This window comes from Scyliorhinus canicula, chromosome 4, assembly GCF_902713615.1.
Source record: "Scyliorhinus canicula chromosome 4, sScyCan1.1, whole genome shotgun sequence".
Lineage (NCBI taxonomy): Eukaryota > Metazoa > Chordata > Chondrichthyes > Carcharhiniformes > Scyliorhinidae > Scyliorhinus > Scyliorhinus canicula.
The window spans coordinates 1,204,218-1,224,756 of record NC_052149.1 but is presented as its reverse complement, the minus strand read 5'-3'; the positions used below and the strand labels follow the sequence as shown (position 1 = coordinate 1,224,756).

The following is a 20,539-nucleotide window of genomic DNA, read 5'->3' as shown; positions in this document are numbered from 1 at the left end:
TTTTGGAATCAATGGCTTTCAGAACGTAACTCCTTCATGAATTCAAAGAAACCTGTTGGATTTTAACCTGGTGTTGTAAGACATAGAACATAGAACATAGAACAGTACAGCACAGAACAGGCCCTTCGGCCCTCAATGTTGTGCCGAGCCATGATCACCCTACTCAAACCCACGTATCCACCCTATACTCGTAACCCAACAACCTTACTTTTATTAGGACACTACGGGCAATTTACCATGGCCAATCCACCTAACCCGCACATCTGACTGAAAATTAAGAAACTATTCTGTGTTTGCAAGTCTGGAGCACGAAAGAGCAGGTGTTCCATATATCCACCAGTGTAATCCTCTCTACATCTGAAAAATGACAGTTTCCTGATCCATTGCACTCTCTGAGTAAGTCTGCTGGTGAGTGGAAAAACACACCTTCAAAGAGGAACTTACCAATGGGCCTTATAATGATCCCTCAGTCAACATCGCAAGGACAGTTTCTGTGGGCATGGTCACATTGCAGTTAGAGGAATCGCACTGTTCGAAAGCTGGTTGCTGTGTTTCCTACATTACAAACATGATTACTTCCAAAGTATTTCATTGGCTCTGAAGTTTTTTGGATGCTCTGGATATTAAAGTCTTTTTAGCTCTTTTACCATCTGACTGCTGTTTGATTAATAACCCTCTCTCCTCCTCCTCCATTCACAGCTGAACCTGTTGATGTTCTTCGAGCATTAGAATTTCACAATTTTCCAGAGGGAATTGTTAAGACACCTGGATATTGCAAGAACAGAAGGAACACGCAGGGGGCGGATGTTGCGTACAGAGTGACCCAGCGAGCTCAGATCAGTGCTCCAACCAAGCAATTATATCCAGGTATGTCACAGCAGACAGACAGAGTGAGCATCACTGGAGAGGAGGTGAGGGAGTGATGGAGGTGGAATTATGGTGCGGGGCGATGTGCAAACAGAGACCCTGACATGGAAGGGGAGGTGGCAGGCGGTGATACACTGGGGTACAATCATAGGGGTTGTGGAGGGGGGGTGGGGGTGGGGACACTGGCGAATGGCCCACAAGCTGTTGGGGACACAGCCACAGCCAGAGATACACAATCTCACGAAAATATTATAATTACTGTCCTGGCACAGGAGAACAGACGTAATCCTGAGAGATCACCAGCTGCAATCAGCTAGATGGGGTGGGATTCTCCGACACCCCCCCCCTACCGGGTGGGAGAATCGCCGGGGGTCGGCGTGAATCCCGCCGTCCTCCCAATTCTCCCGCCTGCCTCAGAGATTGGCAGGGTCCGGCGCGACTCAATGGGCGCCGGGGCCGCCCGAATACTCCGGCCCGCGATGGGCCGAATTCCCGCCCGTCTGTAGCCGGTCCCGCCGGCGTAAATCAGAGTAGGTCCTTTACCAGCGGGACCTGGTGGCGCATGCGGGCTCCGGGGTTCCTCGGGGGGGGGTGGGGGGGGGGATCTTGCCCTGGGTGGTGCCCCCACAGTGGCCTGGCCCACGGTCAGGGCCCACTGATCCGCGGGCAGGCCTGTGCCGTTGGGGCACTCTATTCCTCCGCATCGGCCGCTGTGGAGACAAATCCTCCCGCGCATGTGCGGTGATGACGCCAGCACGCGCTGACGCTCCCGCGCATGTGCGGTGATGACGCCAGCACGCGCTGACGCTCCCGCGCATGCACCGACTTGCGCCGGCCGGCGGAGGCCCTTTGGCATCGGTTGGCGTGGCACCAGGCCCATATCCCGCCAACTGGCGGGGCGCCAACCACTCCGGGGCAGGCCAGATGTGATGTTAAATCAATGCCTTTCACATCTCTTTATGGGCAGTATTTGGAAGAGGACAATTATGCTTCTCCCCAATGTTCTGTGACCAGTGTTCATCCCTCCATCATCTTTACTAAAGCAGTTTACCCAATGATTGTCTCTCCGTGTGATTCCTCTGAGCACTGAGGGGCTGGGTCTGCATACTGGGCTAAATAGCTGGCATTTAAAGCAGACCAAGCAGGCCAGCAGCACAGTTCAATTCCCGTACCGGCCTCCCCGAACAGGCGCTGGAATGTGGCGACTAGGGGCTTTTCACAGTAACTTCATTGAAGCCTACTCGTGACAATAAGCGATTTTCATTTCATTTAATTGCATAAAGTGGCGGCTGCATTCCGTACATTACCGATCACACTTCAATGAATCTGTTACTTGATCTGAACTGTTTTGGGATGTGTTGAGTTTCTGGAAGGTGATTTATAAATGGAGGTCTTTCACTGGCTCTTTCCCTCTGGCCACAGGTGGACAGTTCCCACGGGATTTCTCCATTTTAATTACATTAAAACCAAAGAGAAGCACACAGGCTTTCCTGCTTTCCATTTACAATGAACAAGGAGTGCAGCAGATCGGAGTGGAGGTTGGAAGGTCTCCCGTTTTCTTGTACGAGGATCAGAATGGTCGCCCAGCACCTGAGGATTATCCCATATTCACAACAACTAACCTGGCTGACAATAAGTGAGTGAGAAAGGAGCGGACATCGACAAACCTCACGTTTAATCCAATCTTTAATGTTCACGTGCTGTTTTGGAGAGGGTGCGGATGAGAATTCCTGGAATGGGAACAGAGATGTGGGATTTCAGTTAATGTGGAGAGACTGGAGAAGCTGGGATTGTTACTAATCCAGTAATATAACCGCTACACTGCTATATCCCCCTGGATTACTAATCCAGTAATATAACCTCTACACTGCTGTATCCCTCTGGATTACTAATCCAGTAATATAACCGCTACACTCCTGTATCCCCCTGGATTACTAATCCAGTAATATAACCGCTACACTGCTGTATCCCCCTGGATTACTAATCCAGTAATATAACCTCTACACTGCTGTATCCCCCTGGATTACTAATCCAGTAATATAACCGCTACACTCCTGTATCCCCCTGGATTACTAATCCAGTAATATAACCGCTACACTGCTGTATCCCCCTGGATTACTAATCCAGTAATATAACCTCTACACTCCTGTATCAGCCTGGATTACTGATCCAGTAATATAACCGCTACACTGCTGTATCCCCCTGGATTACTAATCCAGTAATATAACCTCTACACTGCTGTATCCCTCTGGATTACTAATCCAGTAATATAACCTCTACACTGCTGTATCCCCCTGGATTACTAATCCAGTAATATAACCTCTACACTGCTGTATCCCCTGGATTACTAATCCAGTAATATAACCTCTACACTGCTGTATCCCTCTGGATTACTAATCCAGTAATATAACCTCTACACTCCTGTATCCCTCTGGATTACTAATCCAGTAATATAACCGCTACACTGCTGTATCCCCTGGATTACTAATCCAGTAATATAACCTCTACACTGCTGTATCCCCCTGGATTACTAATCCAGTAATATAACCTCTACACTCCTGTATCAGCCTGGATTACTAATCCAGTAATATAACCTCTACACTCCTGTATCAGCCTGGATTACTAATCCAGTAATATAACCTCTACACTGCTGTATCCCCCTGGATTACTAATCCAGTAATATAACCTCTACACTCCTGTATCAGCCTGGATTACTAATCCAGTAATATAACCTCTACACTGCTGTATCCCTCTGGATTACTAATCCAGTAATATAACCTCTACACTGCTGTATCCCCCTGGATTACTAATCCAGTAATATAACCGCTACACTCCTGTATCCCTCTGGATTACTAATCCAGTAATATAACCTCTACACTGCTGTATCCCTCTGGATTACTAATCCAGTAATATAACCTCTACACTGCTGTATCTCCCTGGATTACTAATCCAGTAATATAACCGCTACACTGCTGTATCCCCCTGGATTACTAATCCAGTAATATAACCGCTACACTCCTGTATCCCCCTGGATTACTAATCCAGTAATATAACCTCTACACTCCTGTATCCCCTGGATTGCTAATCCAGTAATATAACCGCTACACTGCTGTATCACCCTGGATTACTAATCCAGTAATATAACCTCTACACTGCTGTATCCCCTGGATTACTAGTCGTCAAGAAGAATCATCATAATGCTTAACAGTGACAATCAGATACGCTAACTCCTAACTGCTATTTTTTTTCCCCATTCAAGAAAAAACGACCTCAGATCAAAATCCACCTTAAAAATACATTTAACCACCCAGGAATACTTGCAATAAGGAGATGTCTTGGATAAAGTGCTTTGAAAGAGAGCTCAGACTAAGGCAGGCCAACAGCACGGTTCGATTCCCGTAACAGCCTCCCCGAACAGGCGCCGGAATGTGGCGACTAGGGGCTTTTCACAGTAACTTCATTTGAAGGCTACTCGTGACAATAAGCAATTTTCATTTCATTTCAGATCCTTCTGGAAGCAGCTTGTAAATTCTTTCCTGTTTCAACTACTGTTTAACCTGTCGGATATTTCAGAAAGTGCTGTTCTGTTCACAGACAAATCTTGAATTGATTTGAACCTGCATATCTGACTGTTTCAGCTGCTGGTCCCTCCCATCAACTACATCATCTTAGCAAACACAATGGGCCGGATTCTCCGTTTCAGTAACTAAGGGCTGGAATCTCTGATTTTATGGCTATGTCTGGAGGAGGCATCTGGTCCTACCACCAAAACGTCAGTGTTGCCCCCACACCGATGTACTGCCCCGTGGGGATACAGACGCAGAATGGACAGGTCCGTGGCCGCTCATGCACACGTCATTTTGAGGGAGCGGAGCGTCGCATAAGCGGCGCCGCCCCCAATATCGGTGCCAATGGGGTTTCTCTGGCCGATTGCCGAATGCTATTTTGGCGTGGGGGGCCGGAGATTCCCCCCCACCATCTCTGAAATTCCTGCATTCATCACCTTATTCACACACATACTTATGGGAATCTCGTTTTTCCAATCAGAAACTCACCATAAAGTTAACTAGAATTAGCACATGAAGATCAACCTAAACTTTCCCAACATCTCCTTGTAATGGATATCCCTCACATCCCTGGTAAATCTCCCCAGGACCCGAGACTGTGACATCTTTGTGTGAGGAGTTGTGCAGAGATTTATCAAGTATGCGTGTACCTTTCTTAACCTAGTCTGTGTGAATGTAGTGATTCCACCATAACAAGGTTTTTGGATGTTGTGTTTTACAGGTGGCACCGTGTGGCCATTAGTGTTCAGAAGAAGAATGTGACAATGATTGTCGATTGCAAAAAGAAAATTTCCAAAGCTCTTCCACGAAGTAACAATCCTGTGGTGGATACCAATGGCATTGTGGTGTTCGGTACCCGGATTCTGGACGAAGAGGTTTATGAGGCAAGTGCTTTTTAAAATCATTGGCCAGTGAAACATTACATAAATCACAATTACTTGTTTTCATCACATCTTTAACGTATTAAAAGGCGCAAAGTTACTTCACAGAACACAAAAGACACTCAGCGGGATTCTCCGTCAACGGGATTCTCCGTTACGCCGGCAGCGCACCCACACCCACGGGATTCCGGGCAGCGTTGGGTCGCCACAATGGGGAATCCCATTGCCAGTGAGGCTGAGCCGTCTGGGAAAACACAGCTGGCAGACTGGAGAATCCCGCTCACAATATTGACACTAAGCCAAATAAGGAGATATTTGGACATCTGGCAAAAGGTTTGGTTAAGGGAGAACAGAGAGGGAGGGAGGTGGAGGAGTTAAGCAAGGACAGAGAGAGATAGAGAAATACAGCACAGAACAGGCCCTTCGGCCCACGATGTTGCGCCGAACTTTTGTCCTAGGTTAATCATAGAATTTTGGACAATTTGTCATGGCCAATCCACCCAACCTGCACATCTTTGGACTGTGGGAGGAAACCGGAGTACCCGGAGGAAACCCACGCAGTCACGGGGAGGATGTGCAGACTCCACACAGACAGTGACCCAAGTCGAAATCGAACTTGGGACCCTGGAGCTGTGAAGCAATTGTGCTATCCACAATGCTACCGTGCTGCCCTTAAGAAGTTAACCTACACTCCCTTATTCTACCCTAATCCAAGTACCTATCCAATAGCCGCTTGAAGGTCCATAAATTTTCCGACTCAACTACTACCACAGGCAGTGCATTCCATGCCCCCACTACTCTCTGGGTAAAGAACCTACCTCTGACATCCCCTCTATATCTTCCACCATTTATCTTAAATTTATGTCCCCTTGTAATGGTGTGTTCCACCCGGGGAAAAAGTCTCTGACTGTCTACTCTATCTATTCCCCTGATCATCTTATAAACCTCTATCAAGTCGCCCCTCATCCTTCTCCGTTCTAATGAGAAAAGGCCTAGCACCCTCAATCTTTCCTCGTATGACCTACTCTCCATTCCAGGCAACATCCTGGTAAATCTCCTTTGCACCTTTTCCAAAGCTTCCACATCCTTCCTAAAATGAGGTGACCAGAACTGCACACAGTACTCCAAATGTGGCCTGACCAAGGTTTTGTACAGCTGCATCATCATCTCACGGCTCTTAAATTCAATCCCTCTGCTAATGAACGCTAGCACACCATAGGCCTTCTTCACAGCTCTATCCACTTGAGTGGCAACTTTCAAAGAACAATGAACATAGACCCCAAGATCTCTCTGCTCCTCCACATTGCCAAGAACCCTACCATTAACCCTGTATTCCGCATTCAGATTTGTCCTTCCAAAATGGACAACCTCACACTTGTCAGGGTTAAACTCCATCTGCCACTTCTCAGCCCAGCTCTGCATTCTATCTATGTCTCTTTGAAGCCGACAACAGCCCTCCTCACTATCCACAACTCCACCAATCTTCGTATCATCTGCAAATTTACTGACCCACCAGAGGGAGGGAGATGGAGGAGTTAATGAAGGACAGAGAGGGAGGGAGGTGGAGGAGTTAGTTCAGCAAGGACAGAGAGGGCGGGAGATGGAGGAGTTAAGCAAGGATAGAGAGGGAGGGAGATGGAGAAGTTAAGCAAGGACAGGGGGAGGGAGGTGGAGGAGTTAAGCAAGGACAGAGGGAGGGAGGTGGAGGAGATAAGCAAGGACAGAGAGGGAGGGAGATGGAGGAGTTAGTTCAGCGAGGACAGAGAGGGAGGGAGGTGGAGGAGTTAAGCAAGGACAGAGAGGGAGGGAGATGGAGGAGTTAGTTCAGCGAGGACAGAGAGGGAGGGAGGTGGAGGAGTTAAGCAAGGACAGAGAGGGAGGGAGGTGGAGGAGTTAGTTCAGCAAGGAAAGAGAGGGTGGGAGATGGAGGAGTTAAGCAAGGATAGAGAGGGAGGGAGATGGAGGAGTTAAGCAAGGACAGAGAGGGAGGGAGGTGGAGGAGTTAAGCAAGGACAGAGGGAGGGAGGTGGAGGAGTTTACTGAGGGAATGCCTGAGATTAGGACTCAGGCAGCAGAAGGATTGGCTGCCAATGACAGAGCAATTAAAATGAGTGATCCTCAAGAAGCTGAAATTGGAGGGACTGAGCGAGATCTTGGGGATTGGAGGGGCTGAGAGAGATCTTGGGGATTGGAGGGAATGAGCGAGATCTTGGGGATTGAAGGGGCTGAGCGAGATCTTGGGGATTGGAGGGACTAAGCAAGATCTTAGGGATTGAAGGGGCTGAGCGGGATCTTGGGGATTGGAGGGACTGAGCGAGATTCTGGGGAATTGGGGCTGCTCAGCGAGATCTTGGGGATTGAAGGGGCTGAGCGAGATCTTGGGGATTGAAGGGGCTGAGCGAGATCTTGGGGATTGGAGGGACTGAGCGAGATCTTGGGGATTGGAGGGACTGAGCGAGATCTTGGAGAATTGGAGCTGTTCAGCGAGATCTTGGGGAATTGGGGCTGCTCAGCGAGATCTTGGGGATTGGAGGGGCTGAGCGAGATCTTGGGGATTGGAGGGGCTCAGCGAGATCTTGGGGATTGGAGGGGCTGAGCGAGATCTTGGGGATTGGAGGGGCTGAGCGAGATCTTGGGGATTGGAGGGACTGAGCGAGATCTTGGAGAATTGGAGCTGTTCAGCGAGATCTTGGGGAATTGGGGCTGCTCAGCGAGATCTTGGGGATTGGAGGGGCTGAGCGAGATCTTGGGGATTGGAGGGGCTCAGCGAGATCTTGGGGATTGGAGGGGCTGAGCGAGATCTTGGGGATTGGAGGGGCTGAGCGAGATCTTGGGGATTGGAGGGACTGAGCGAGATCTTGGGGATTGGGGCTGCTCAGCGAGATCTTGGGGAATTGGGGCTGCTCAGCGAGATCTTGGGGAATTGGGGCTGCTCAGTAAGATCTTGGGGATTGAAGGAGCTGAGCGAGATCTTGGGGATTGGAGGGGCTGAGCGAGATCTTGGGGATTGGAGGGACTGAGCGAGATCTTGGGGATTGGAGGGGCTGAGCGAGATCTTGGGGAATTGGGGCTGCTCAGCGGGATCTTGGGGATTGGAGGGGCTCAGCGAGATCTTGGGGAATTGGGGCTGCTCAGCGAGATCTTGGGGAATTGGGGCTGCTCAGCGAGATCTTGGGTAATTGGGGCTGCTCAGCGAGATCTTGGGGAATTGCGAGCTCACGATGTTATGTAGATGGCAAGGGGCTGAGTGTAGGTGTTTTGTCACAAATGTATCGATTTCAGTTTGATTTTATGCACTCCTAGTCGATGTTGATGTCGATCTGAGTGTGGAGTGTTCTACATGCACCATTGTTCTCAGTCTCAAGAAACAACTGTGAAGAATTGAGCTATAATATAAAACTGTCGCTGAAACTCTTTCGTTCTTTTTCCCAAATGCTTCTTTCTTTATATATTAATTTGGGTATATGAATGTCTCTGTCTAGTCCAGCTGTGCCCATGAGAAGGCACTGTTGAGCCACCTCCTTAACCACAACACACATTGAGTTGATGATGTTCCTGGTGTGAATCAGTGTTTCATACGGCTGAGGGGCAATTAGAGAGCTGGGGTTAGGGGTTATGTAGGACACGGACAAGTGAAATTCAACCTTGTATTGTCAACGGACCTTTTCATCAGATCAGGTTGGCAAGGCTGCGGGCCAAACGTGGATCAAGTGTAACAACCGGGGGGAGTCTCCCTGACCATTGGACACCCCCGGGTGTTCGGGGGCAAGGCAGTGTGGCAACCTGGCTCACCTCCTGGCACCTGGGCACATTGGCACTTCAAGGGTTCCTGGATGGGATGGCCAGGTAGCCCAGGTGGCACTTCCAGGGTGCCAGTCTGGCAATGCCAGTTATCAAGCCTGTGAGGGCATTACCATGTAGAGGGGGATTTCCTGGACCTCCCCAAGTTGGGTGGGTGGGGGGAGGGGGGGGGGGGGTGATGAGGGGAGAGGGCGGCCTTTTCATCTGTTGACCGTGAACTTGAACCTGGTTGGAGCCTGGTCCCGTTGACAGAGACAGCCCTGAGAGCGCCTGGTCCCATTGACAGAGACAGCCCTGAGAGCCAGCGAGCGCCGTCAGTGAAGCTGTGGAGGAATACCGCCCCACCAGCATTGAATTGCCGGGACGTTTGGCGTTGAACGGGGCAGTGCCCTTGCATCTCGGTTATGGCGCACCTTCGCGCCAATATCGGGAAACAGCAAGCCAAAGCGGGTACAAAGACGTTAGCCCACGAGCTTCTCAGTTGGGGAACCTTATAAAATCCTAACAGGATGAGACAGGGTAGATTCCGAAAGAATGTTCCCGATGGTGGGGGAGTCCAGAACTAGGGGGTCAGAGTTTGAGGGCCAGGGGTAAATCTTTTAGGACTGAGGTGAGGAGAGATTTCTTCACCCAGAGAGCGGGGAATCTGTGGAATTCACTCCCACAGGAAGTAGTTGAGGCCAAGCTGTGTAATTTCAGGAACGAATTAGATACAGCTCTTGGGGCTAAAGGGATCAGGGCCGGCCCAAGGTACCGGCAACTCGGGCAGTCGCCCGGGGCGCCATGTGCTAGGGGGCGCCAGAGACTCGGGTCCCGCGCATGCACAGTTGGGCCGGTGCCAACAAGCGCATGCGCGGTGGCCGCCCTCCCCCGGGGGGGGCGGCCCCTTCCGACCCCCCCTCCGTCCGCCGGCCCCCCCCGTCCCCCTTCCGTCTGCCCCCCCTCCCTTCGCCCGCCCCCTCGGCCCCCGCCCCCCCCCCTCCGTCCGCCCCCTTCCGCCCCCCCCCTCCGCCCCCCCCTCCTGCCCCCTCCATCCGCCGGCCCCCCCCTCCGTCCCCCTTCCGTCCGCCCCCCCCCTCCCTCGGCCCGCCCCCTCGGCCCCCCCCCCGCCCCCCCCTCGGCCCGCCCCCCCCTCGGCCTCCCCCCCCGGGCCCGACCCCGCCTCGGCCTCGGCCCACCCCCCGGCCACGCCCCCCCCCTCAGCGCCCCCCCTCGGCCCGCCCCCCCCTCGGCCCGCCCCCCCTCGGCCTCGGCCCCGCCCCCCCTGGGCCCGCCCCCCCCTCGGCTCGGCCTCGGCCCCCCCCCTCAGGCCCGCCCCCCCTCGGCCCTGCCCCCCTCGGCCCCGCCCCCCACTCGCCCCCCCCCTCGGCCCTGCCCCCCCACTCGGCCCGCCCCCCTTGGCCCCCCCCCTCGGCCCCCCCCCCCCCGGGCCCGCCCCCCTCGGCCCCGCCTCCCCCCTCGGCCCCACCCCCCCCTCGGCCCCCCCCCCCCCCCCCCGAAGGGCGCCGAAGTTCAGCTTGCGCGGGGCGCCAGCAACCAGAGGGCCGGCGCTGAAAGGGATCAAGGGATATGGTGGGAGGCGGGATCAGGGTATTGAACTTGATGATGAGCCATGATCATACTGAATGGCGGAGCAGGCTCGAGGGGCCGAATGGCCTCCTCCTGCTCCTATTTTCTATGTTTGTAAGTCCATGGTCTCCTGAAGGTTGCAGCAGAGGTAGACAGGGTGGTGAAGAAGGCACACGGATTGGATGGCGGGGCACTGAATCTTGGAGCAGCGAGGTGTTGGTACAGATGGAATATTTTGAGCAGTTCTGGTCTCCCCACCATTGGGAGAAGGTGATGGCGCTGGAGGGGGAGGAGAGGAGACTCACCTGGATGTTGCCTGGGATGGTGTGTTTCAGCGATGAGGAGAGACTGGATCGTCTGGCTTTGTTTTCCCAGGAGCAGAGGAGGCTGAGGGGGGTCTTCTTGAGGTTTACAAAATTATGAGAGACAAAGATAGGGTAGATTGTAAGAATCTTTTCCCCATGGCAGAGATGTGGAAGACCAGAGGGCAGAGATTTATTGTGAATGTGAGTGATTCAGAGGGATCATCATTTCACCCAGAGTCTGGTCAAAATATACAAAGAACAAAGAACAAAGAACAGTACAGCACAGGAACAGGCCCTTCGGCCCTCCAAGCCTGTGCCGACCATGCTGCCCGTCTAAACTAAAATATTCCACACTTCCGGGGTCCGTATCCCTCTATTCCCATTCTATTCATGTATTTGTCAAGATGCCCCTTAAATGTCACTATCGTCCCGGCTTCCACCACCTCCTCCGGCAGCGAGTTCCAGGCACCCACTACCCTCTGTGTAAAAAACTTGCCTCGTACATCTCCTCTAAACCTTGGCCCTCGCACCTTAAACCTATGCCCCCTAGTAATTGACCCCTCTACCCTGGGAAAAAGCCTCTGACTGTCCACTCTGTCTGTGCCCCTCATAATTTTGTAGACCTCTATCAGGTCGCCCCTCAACCTCCGTCGTTCCAGTGAGAACAAACAGAGTTTATTCAACCTCTCAGAGGGTGGTGGTGGATGGAAAATTTTCAGACTGGAGACCAGTTACCAGCGGGTGTACCACAGGGATCAGTGCTGGGTCCTCTGCTATTTGCGATTTTTATCCAAATGGATAAATATGCAGCAACTGTACATGACCCTGGTGAGACCACATTTGGAGTATTGTGTGCAGTTCTGGTCACCTCACTATAGGAAGGATGTGGAAGCATTGGAAAGGGTGCAAAGGAGATTTACCAGGATGCTGCCTGGTTTGCAGGGCAGGTCTTATGAGGAAAGGTTGAGGGAGCTAGGGCTTTTCTCATTGGAGCGGAGGAGGATGAGAGGCGACTTAATAGAGGTTTATAAGATAATGAGGGGGATAGATAGAGTGGATGTTCAGAGACTATTTCCTCGGGTGGATGTAGCTGTTACAAGGGGGCATAACTATAAGGTTCAGGGTGGGAGATATAGGCGGGATGTCCGAGGTAGGTTCTTTACTCAGAGAGTAGTTAGGGTGTGGAATGGACTGCCTGCTGTGATAGTGGAGTCGGACACTTTAGGAACTTTCAAGCGGTTATTGGATAGGCACATGGAGCCCACCAGACTGACAGGGAGTGGGATAGCTTGATCTTGGTTTCGAAGGCTCGGCACAACATCGAGGGCCGAAGGGCCTGTTCTGTGCTGTACTGTTCTATGTTCTGTCCTCATAGTTAATGCCCTCCATACCAGGCAACATCCTGGTAAATCTCTTCTGCACCCTCTCTAAAGCCTCCACATCCTTCTGGTAGTGTGGCGACCAGAATTGAACACTATACTCCAAGTGTGGCCTAACTAAGGTTCTATACAGCTGCAACATGACTTGCCAATTCTTATACTCAATGCCCCGGCCAATGAAGGCAAGCATGCCGTATGCCTTTTGACTACCTTCTCCACCTGTGTTGCCCCTTTCAGTGACCTGTGGACCTGTACACCTAGATCTCTCTAACTGTCAATACTCTTGAGGTTTCTACTATTCACTGTATATTCCCTACCTGTATTAGACCTTCCAAGATGCAATACCTCACATTTGTCCAGATTAAACTCCATCTGCCATCTCTCCGCCCAAGTCTCCAAATGATCTAAATACTGCTGTATCCTCCGACAGTCCTCATCGCTATCCGCAATTCCACCAACCTTTGTGTCGTCTGCTAACTTACTAATCAGACCAACCAACTACGAACAGCAAAGGTCCCAGCACTGATCCCTGCGGAACACCACCAGTCACAGCCCTCCAATCAGAAACGCACCCTTCCATTGCTACTCTCTGCCTTCTATGACCTAGCCAGTTCTGTATCCATCTTGCCAGCTCACCCCTGATCCCATGTGACTTCACCTTTTGTACCAGTCTGCCATGAGGGACCTTGTCAAAGGTCTTGGAGAAGTCCATATAGACAACATCCACTGCCCTACCTGCATCAATCATCTTTGTGACCTCCTCGAAAAACTCCATCAAGTTAGTGAGATACGATTGGTATTTGACATATAGATTGGTATTTGATAGTCAGTATAGAAATGGTGGGCCGAAGGGCCTGTTTCTGTGCTGTATGACTTTATGACACTAAATCTGTGATTTTAAAGTCAGACTCGGAGCAAGAATCCTGTGCCGGCAGCGGGTGCTGGCTGCCTTTGATGAGGTTTTGTTTCCAGCTGACGGTTATTGCCGTTGTGGAAGTGTTTAACAAACCCGGCAGAGCCGGGAATCTGGCTGTCTCCAGGTGAACATCGAGGCCGTGATGGAATTCAGGAAGCTCTGAAAGCAGAACCTGCACCTTGAATGTTTATTCATGGATCAGAGGTCTACTTATCCAGAACAATTTGGACTTATCCAAGGACCAAACCTAATGGAAAATATCTAAACTAGTGTTGAATAAAAAGTCAGAAAGAAATCCAGATGAATACCTTGTTATGCTGGTTTGGTGAGCTTGCAGATGAAGTCATCCTAATGTATTGATAAATTCTCAACCAGGTGTGCTGCAATATTAAAGACGTCTATTTTCATCCGCAATTAGCAGAGTGCACGGAGCTTAAAAAAGTGGGATCCAAAAATCCTTCTGAAGCTAAAAATAAACAAATTACCCCCCTCACGAGGGTGTCCCGCACAAGGGTGCCCCGCACGAGGGTGCCCCGCACGAGAGTGCCCCGCACGAGGGTGCCCCGCACGAGGGTGTCCCGCACGAGGGTGCCCCGCACGAGGGTGCCCCGCACGAGGGTGCCCCGCACGAGGGTGCTTTGCGTGAATGTAATTTTGCAAAGTTGACAAACGTTGGGCTTGGGTCTCTGTTTTGCGACGTCCGAAAGGCAACTCGCGATCAGGTGGACAATCAGGCCGAGCAAAAAGCGGGATCGCTCCCATCCCGATGCTCTAGTCTCCCTGCCGGTGGTGGCCTCGAGGTTCATACCTGTGCCAGAGGGAGGATGTAAATGGGCCAACCAGAGACCCCAATCAGAGACCTCCCATTATAAAGACCCCCCCCCCCCCCCCCAGAGACTTCCCAGGAGAGACCCCCGCCTGGAAGCCCCCAGGAGAGAGCTCAGGAATCGCTGCAGAAATTGGCCAGTGCAATGATTGTGAATCACTTCCGGATTTGGATTCCCAGCATGACAGCCAATCAGGTGCGATTCCTCTCTGGCCGGAGAATATCGGGCTGGATTCTCCGATGCGCAGACTAAGTGTTGATGCTGGCGTGGGAACAAACGGTGCAAAAGCTGCAGCGATGCTCCGTGCGGTGGGGCGCTAGCAACCACGGAGCGTACAACCCCCGGCGTTACCTGCAGATACGGCTGGAGACTTACCGGGTCTGCGGCCGCACCGTGCAACATGGCGCGCGGAACAGCCCCCCCCCCTCCCCGACTTTGCTGCACTCAGTTCACAGCTCCCACGCCGGTTCCACGTCGTCGAGAACTCGGCCCATCGGGGGTGGAGCATCAGGGTGAGGCCATCCCAACGGTGTGCGCCATTTTCAAGGAGGGGGAGCATCACAAAAGCGCCCCCCCCCCCGATTTCAGCGCAAACGGTGATTCTCCGGCCAATCGCTGAACACGATTTTGCCGACAGCGACTGGAGATCCCGCCCATAATCTTCCAAACGAAGAATTCCGGCCTACATCTCTTTGGAAACCCCGACATTACCAAAATAAAGGAAAGGGGGAAATAAGGGAACAATCAGGAACAGGAAGGACTCTTAAATATACCCCACAACGAGCAAGAGAGGCAATACTGAGCTCCCTGAATCCCACAGGAAACAGACTTGTGCTGTGGTGACATTCAGACCTGTGTCCGGGATCTGGCCCTGGCTCTCTGCATTACTAGTCCAATAAGAAACCACTCACTACTTTACCGCCTCCCCCCATTCGTCTAGACCTCTGATTACTAGCCCAGCGATATAACCATTGTGTTACTGCAGCCTAAATGAATTACACATTTAAAAATATCTTGTTCTATTTTGACAGACTTCTGGCTGGAGGCTGTGATTTGTTGAATAGCTGATGCAGGATTGGAATTTTTAATGATCTTGGCATAGCTCCGGTTTTACTCTGAACCTCAGGCTGAATTCTATCAGGGGTAGCCAGGACTGCTGCCCAGTGTATAGGAGAACATTCCAGGGCACTGGCAAACACATTAACCTGCAGTTTGCACTCTGATGGGCTGCTTTAAGTCAGTGAAATTCTCTCAGTATTCTCCCCCCCCCCCCCCCCCCCCCCACCCCCACCCCCTTCCCCCAACCACCCGCACATCCCCTGGGACTCAATTAGAGCTTTCAAGAATATGTTGGATGAATTACTGTTGGTGAAGGATATTCGGAGCAAATACAGAGTCAGGAGAGTTAATGTGCGGATCAGATATAATCTAAAGGGACAGGGGCTGGCTCGAGGGGCAGAATGGCCTTTCCCCTATTCAGAGTGACCGATGCTCCACAGCTGAATAGGAATATCCAGAGTTCGGGTCAATAGCAGAGCACATTGCACACGTGTTGGAGATGAGTTTTCTCAGAGCAGTGGCAGGTGAGAGAGTTGGGTATTTTCACATTGGTTTCCTGTGGCTTCTGCTGTTCAGTTGGTCGAGTCCTCGGGGATTCCCTTACCGGTGAAAGCTGACTTTTGACTGATATATAAGCTGCAGTAAAGCTGCAGACTTTTCAAAGCGAGCGGTGAATGGAAGAAACAGATGACAGGTTGGAAGCGGCTCCAGTCTGGTTGTGGAAACTGCGGAGAATTACAGAAGCTGAGAGAGGAAAGTAGCTGGGCCGCTGGAGGAGAATACTGCCTCTTGGCAAGGATTAAAAGGGAGGCCTCCTCTCCTCCAACGCCTGAGCAAGTCTGAATGTTCCACAATATTTCATGGATGTCACTGTCTCAATGGAGGCCTTAGCAATAAAAAAACCCCAGATTTCTGAAACATCTTTCAACACCTCAGGCCATCCCAAAGCCCTTTACTGCCAATTAGAGTTCAGCAATATCCCACAAAAAGCAATGAGGTAACGGTCAAAACATCTGTTTTAGTGATGTTTGCTGAGGATTAAATAATGGGCAGTGCACTGCGGAGATTCAATCAGCACTTCTCCCAAATAGAAATCTTTTATATCCAACATCAAGGCAGAGAGAGCCTTGGTTTAAAACCTATCTGATAAACAGCACATCTGACAGTGCAGCACTCCCTCAGTACTGACCCTCTGACAGTGCGGCGCTCCCTCAGTACTGACCCTCTGACAGTTCGGCACTCCCTCAGTACTGACCCTCTGACAGTGCGGCGCTCCCTCAGTACTGACCCTCTGACAGTGCAGCATTCCCTCAGTACTGACCCTCTGACACTGCAGCGCCTCCTCAGTACTGACCCTCTGACAGTGTGGCAATCCCTCAGTACTGACCCTCTGACAGTGCAGCGCCTCCTCAGTACTGACCCTCTGACAGTGCAGCACTCCCTCAGTACTGACCCTCTGACAGTGCAGCGCTCCCTCAGTACTGACCCTCTGACAGTGCAGCACTCCCTCAGTACTGACCCTCTGACAGTGCAGCACTCCCTCAGTACTGACCCTCTGACAGTGCAGCACTTCCTCAGTACTGACCCTCTGACAATGCGGCACTCCCTCAGTACTAACCCTCTGACAGTGCAGCACTCCCTCAGTACTGACCCTCTGACAGTGCGGCACTCCCTCAGTACTGACCCTCTGACAGTGCAGCACTCCCTCAGTACTGACCCTCTGACAGTGCGGCACTCCCTCAGTACTGACCCTCTGACAGTGCGGCACTCCCTCAGTACTGACCCTCTGACAGTGCAGCACTCCCTCAGTACTGACCCTCTGACAGTGCGGCACTCCCTCAGTACTGACCCTCTGACAGTGCAGCACTCCCTCAGTACTGACCCTCTGACAGTGCGGCACTCCCTCAGTACTGACCCTCTGACAGTGCAGCACTCCCTCAGTACTGACCCTCTGACAGTGCGGCACTCCCTCAGTACTGACCGTCTGACAGTGCAGCACTCCCTCAGTACTGACCCTCTGACAGTGCGGCACTCCCTCAGTACTGACCCTCTGACAGTGCAGCACTCCCTCAGTACTGACCCTCTGACAGTGCGGCACTCCCTCAGTACTGACCCTCTGACAGCGCAGCGCACCCTCAGTACTGACCCTCTGACAGTGCAGCACTCCCTCAGTACTGACCCTCTGACAGTGCAGCACTCCCTCAGTACTGAGCTGTAAAGTGTGTCTGAATTTCCTCCCTAATTGTCTGGATTGTGACTCAGAGGGGACTGTGCTTTGCACTGTCACCGTTATTATAACAATTGATCTCAAACACTCTCCAAAGTTATTGCAGTGGCTTCTAAAAATCATTCAACTCCAAATCAATCCACCTGAAGTGTGTGCACGAAAGCAGTGGGCAACACGGAATGTTGCAGCATCGTAAACACTTCATAAATCCTGTTTGTGAGAAAATCTGATCCTGATACTTTCCAGGGGATTGTAACTTTTGTTTGGTTAAGATTGCTGAAAGAATCTAATCTGCAGATTGTCTTGTGTGAGTGGAGGTGTTGACTGATATTAGGGTTTGGGGAAGTCCCGGATAGCCCATTGGGAGCTACTGTTTGATCAGGAGTCCGATTCCGTCACTGTGACAGATTCAGCCAGACAGCGAACTCTCGCCATGTCCCATTCACTCATCACGCCGAGTTCATTAACCCACATCGCCCTCCGACAAAAACAAAGTTTTGATTCTAAAATGATCCCCTGGTTGACAAAGCCTTCTGTGTCCTTTGTGCCTTCCCGATAGAACAGACAAATCAGAAGTCAGCCATTCAGCCCCTCCAGCCTTCTCCACCATCCAATCAGATCCTGGCTGACCTCTTCCTGCTCTCAAATCCACCTCCCCACCTGTTCCCCATATCCCTTTAACCCTTTGTTTTTATCAGAAATATATCTATCTCCTTCTGACACCATTTAATGACTCCTTTTCCACCGCACTATAGGACAGCGAGTTCCACAAATTCACCACCCTCTGCGGGAAGTAGTTCCTCCTCATCTCAGTTCTAAATCTACCGTCTCTCAACCTATATCCATGGCCTCTCGTTCTAGATTGCTTCACAAGGGGGAACATTTGGTCTATGTTTACTTTATCAATTCCTTTTAGTATTTTATACACCCCGATCAGATTCCCTCTCATCCTTCTAAACTCCAGCGAGTATAAACCCAAACTGTTTAACCTCTCCTCACACGTTAACCCTTTCATCCCCGGAATCAATCTGGTGAACCTCCTCTGAACTGCCACCAATGCCACCACAGCACGGTAGCATTGTGGATAGCACAATTGCTTCACAGCTCCAGGGTCCCGGGTTCGATTCCCGGCGTGGGTCACTGTCTGTGCGGAGTCTGCACATCCTCCCCGTGTGTGCGTGGGTTTCCTCCGGGTGCTCCGGTTTCCTCCCACAGTCCAAAGATGTGCAGGTTAGGTGGATTGGCCATGATCAATTGCCCATAGGGTCCAAAATTGCCCTTAGTGTTGGGTGGGGTTACTGGGTTATGGGGATAGGGTGGAGGTGTGGGCTTGGGTAGGGTGCTCTTTCCAAGAGCCGGTGCAGACTCAATGGGCCGAATGGCCTCCTTCTGCACTGTAAATTCTATGATGATAAAAAATCCTTCCTCAAATAAGGAGACCAAAACTGGACCCAATACTCCAGATGTGGTCTCACCAACACTTTATACAATAGCAACAACACTTCTCTGCGTTTATACTCCAGTCCTTTTGCAATAAACACTAACATTCCATTTGCCTGTTTAATTACACGCTGTACCTGCAAACCGACTTTCTGTGATTCATGAACAAAGACACCCAGATCCCTCTGCCCAGATCCCCTCTGCCCAGATCCCTCTGCCCAGATCCCTCTACCCAGGGGCATGTGGAATCTGCCTTCGATTCAGATAATCATTTACCTTCTGTTTTTTCAGCCAAACCTCACACTTATCCAGATTAAACCCCATCTGGGCCCAATCTCCTAGCCTATCTTTATCCGTCTGTAAACTCTTTATCTCCTCTTCACTGTCTGCTTTCCCAACTATTTTAGTATCATTTGCAAATGTTACTATGTTACACTCTGTCCCTGCTTACAGATCATTTATACAGATTGTAAACAGTTGAGGTCTGAGGACTGACCCCTGCGGCTCCCCCCTAGTTACAGTTCACCAGGCAGAGAAGGACCCATCGATCCCGACCCTCTCCTTTCTGTCAGTCAGCCAATCCTCAATCCAATCTAGTACTCTACCTCCATCCCCGACGATCTGGCCTTCTGGGTAAATTCCTCTCGGATCTCCATTCCTCCAGTTCTGGGCTCCTGCCCCGATTTCGAGTTCCACCATTGGCTACAATGCCATCAGCTGTCTGGTTCCTAAGCTCCGGATTCGCTCCCTGAACCTCTCCTGCCTTCCTCTCCTCATTAAATCTCCACCCATCGAAATATTTCCTTTTGTTCAATATCAAATTTATCCTCTTTTCCGGCTTGATGTTTTTGCTTTGGCAGATTGCTATCAATGTTTGATTAATTAGTATTTCAGAAAAATGGAAATGACTGAATTTTGACAGAAATAAGATACATTTTGCGTTACCCTCCATCGAACCTTTGGCATTTCAGGAGTGCACAGGAAGTGAATTAATGTCAATGTTATCAATGGGTTGATGATTACAGGGGAGCCTGTTGCATACCAGTGTTCACAGGTCTACGTTCCAGACAGATACCTGGGGTCTGGATTCTCCGACTCTGGGGCAATGTCCGCATGTTGGTGTGGGAACGATGGCGTTTTACGACAGAGGATATGGTGTAAAACTGCCACCGATTCCCGGTTGTTCTCGGGGATAGCAGGATGGCAGCGTACAGCACCCGGTTCTAGCTGCCGATACTTCCCGGAGAATTGCCGGGTCCGTGGCCACCCATGCACAGGATGGCGACCTGCAGCCGCAGCGTCGTGCTACAGGGCGGATGCCGATTGCGGACCTGGCCCATGAAATAGTTCCCCCCTTTGGCTGGCTCACAGGCCCCAGACCACCCCCCCCCCCACCCTCACAGTGCCCCAAGCCCCGAAAAATGTCCCCCCCTACCCGCGGATCGGCCCTCCCCGGACTGAGTCCGCAGCCACCGCACCGAGTTCCCGACGGATGAGACCATGAGAGACCCACGCCATGGGGAACTCAGCCGGTTGGAGGGCCTCAGGGAATCTCCGAAGGCCGTCAATATGTCGCGCTGCGTACTCTCCAAGTATGGCTGCTTTGGAGGGGGCGGAGCATCATGAAAGCAGCACCGCCCCGATGGTCAGGAACTCGAAATCCCCGGCCTTTCGCCAAACGTGATTTTGGCGTCGGAGACGG

The 20,539-nt window shown here is 51.5% G+C and overlaps 1 protein-coding gene across 1 annotated transcript in view; it reads left to right on the top strand.

The window, feature by feature from the left end:
* The first annotated feature begins 446 nt into the window (after positions 1–446).
* The window catches only part of col11a1a (collagen, type XI, alpha 1a), a 493,146-nt gene continuing 473,053 nt past the window's right edge, over positions 447–20,539 (top strand). The window contains exons 1-4 of the mRNA XM_038793410.1: positions 447–513; positions 700–867; positions 2,290–2,503; positions 5,155–5,317. Of these exons, the coding sequence (XP_038649338.1) occupies positions 447–513; positions 700–867; positions 2,290–2,503; positions 5,155–5,317 (612 nt within the window). The remainder of the gene's footprint in view (positions 514–699; positions 868–2,289; positions 2,504–5,154; positions 5,318–20,539) is intronic.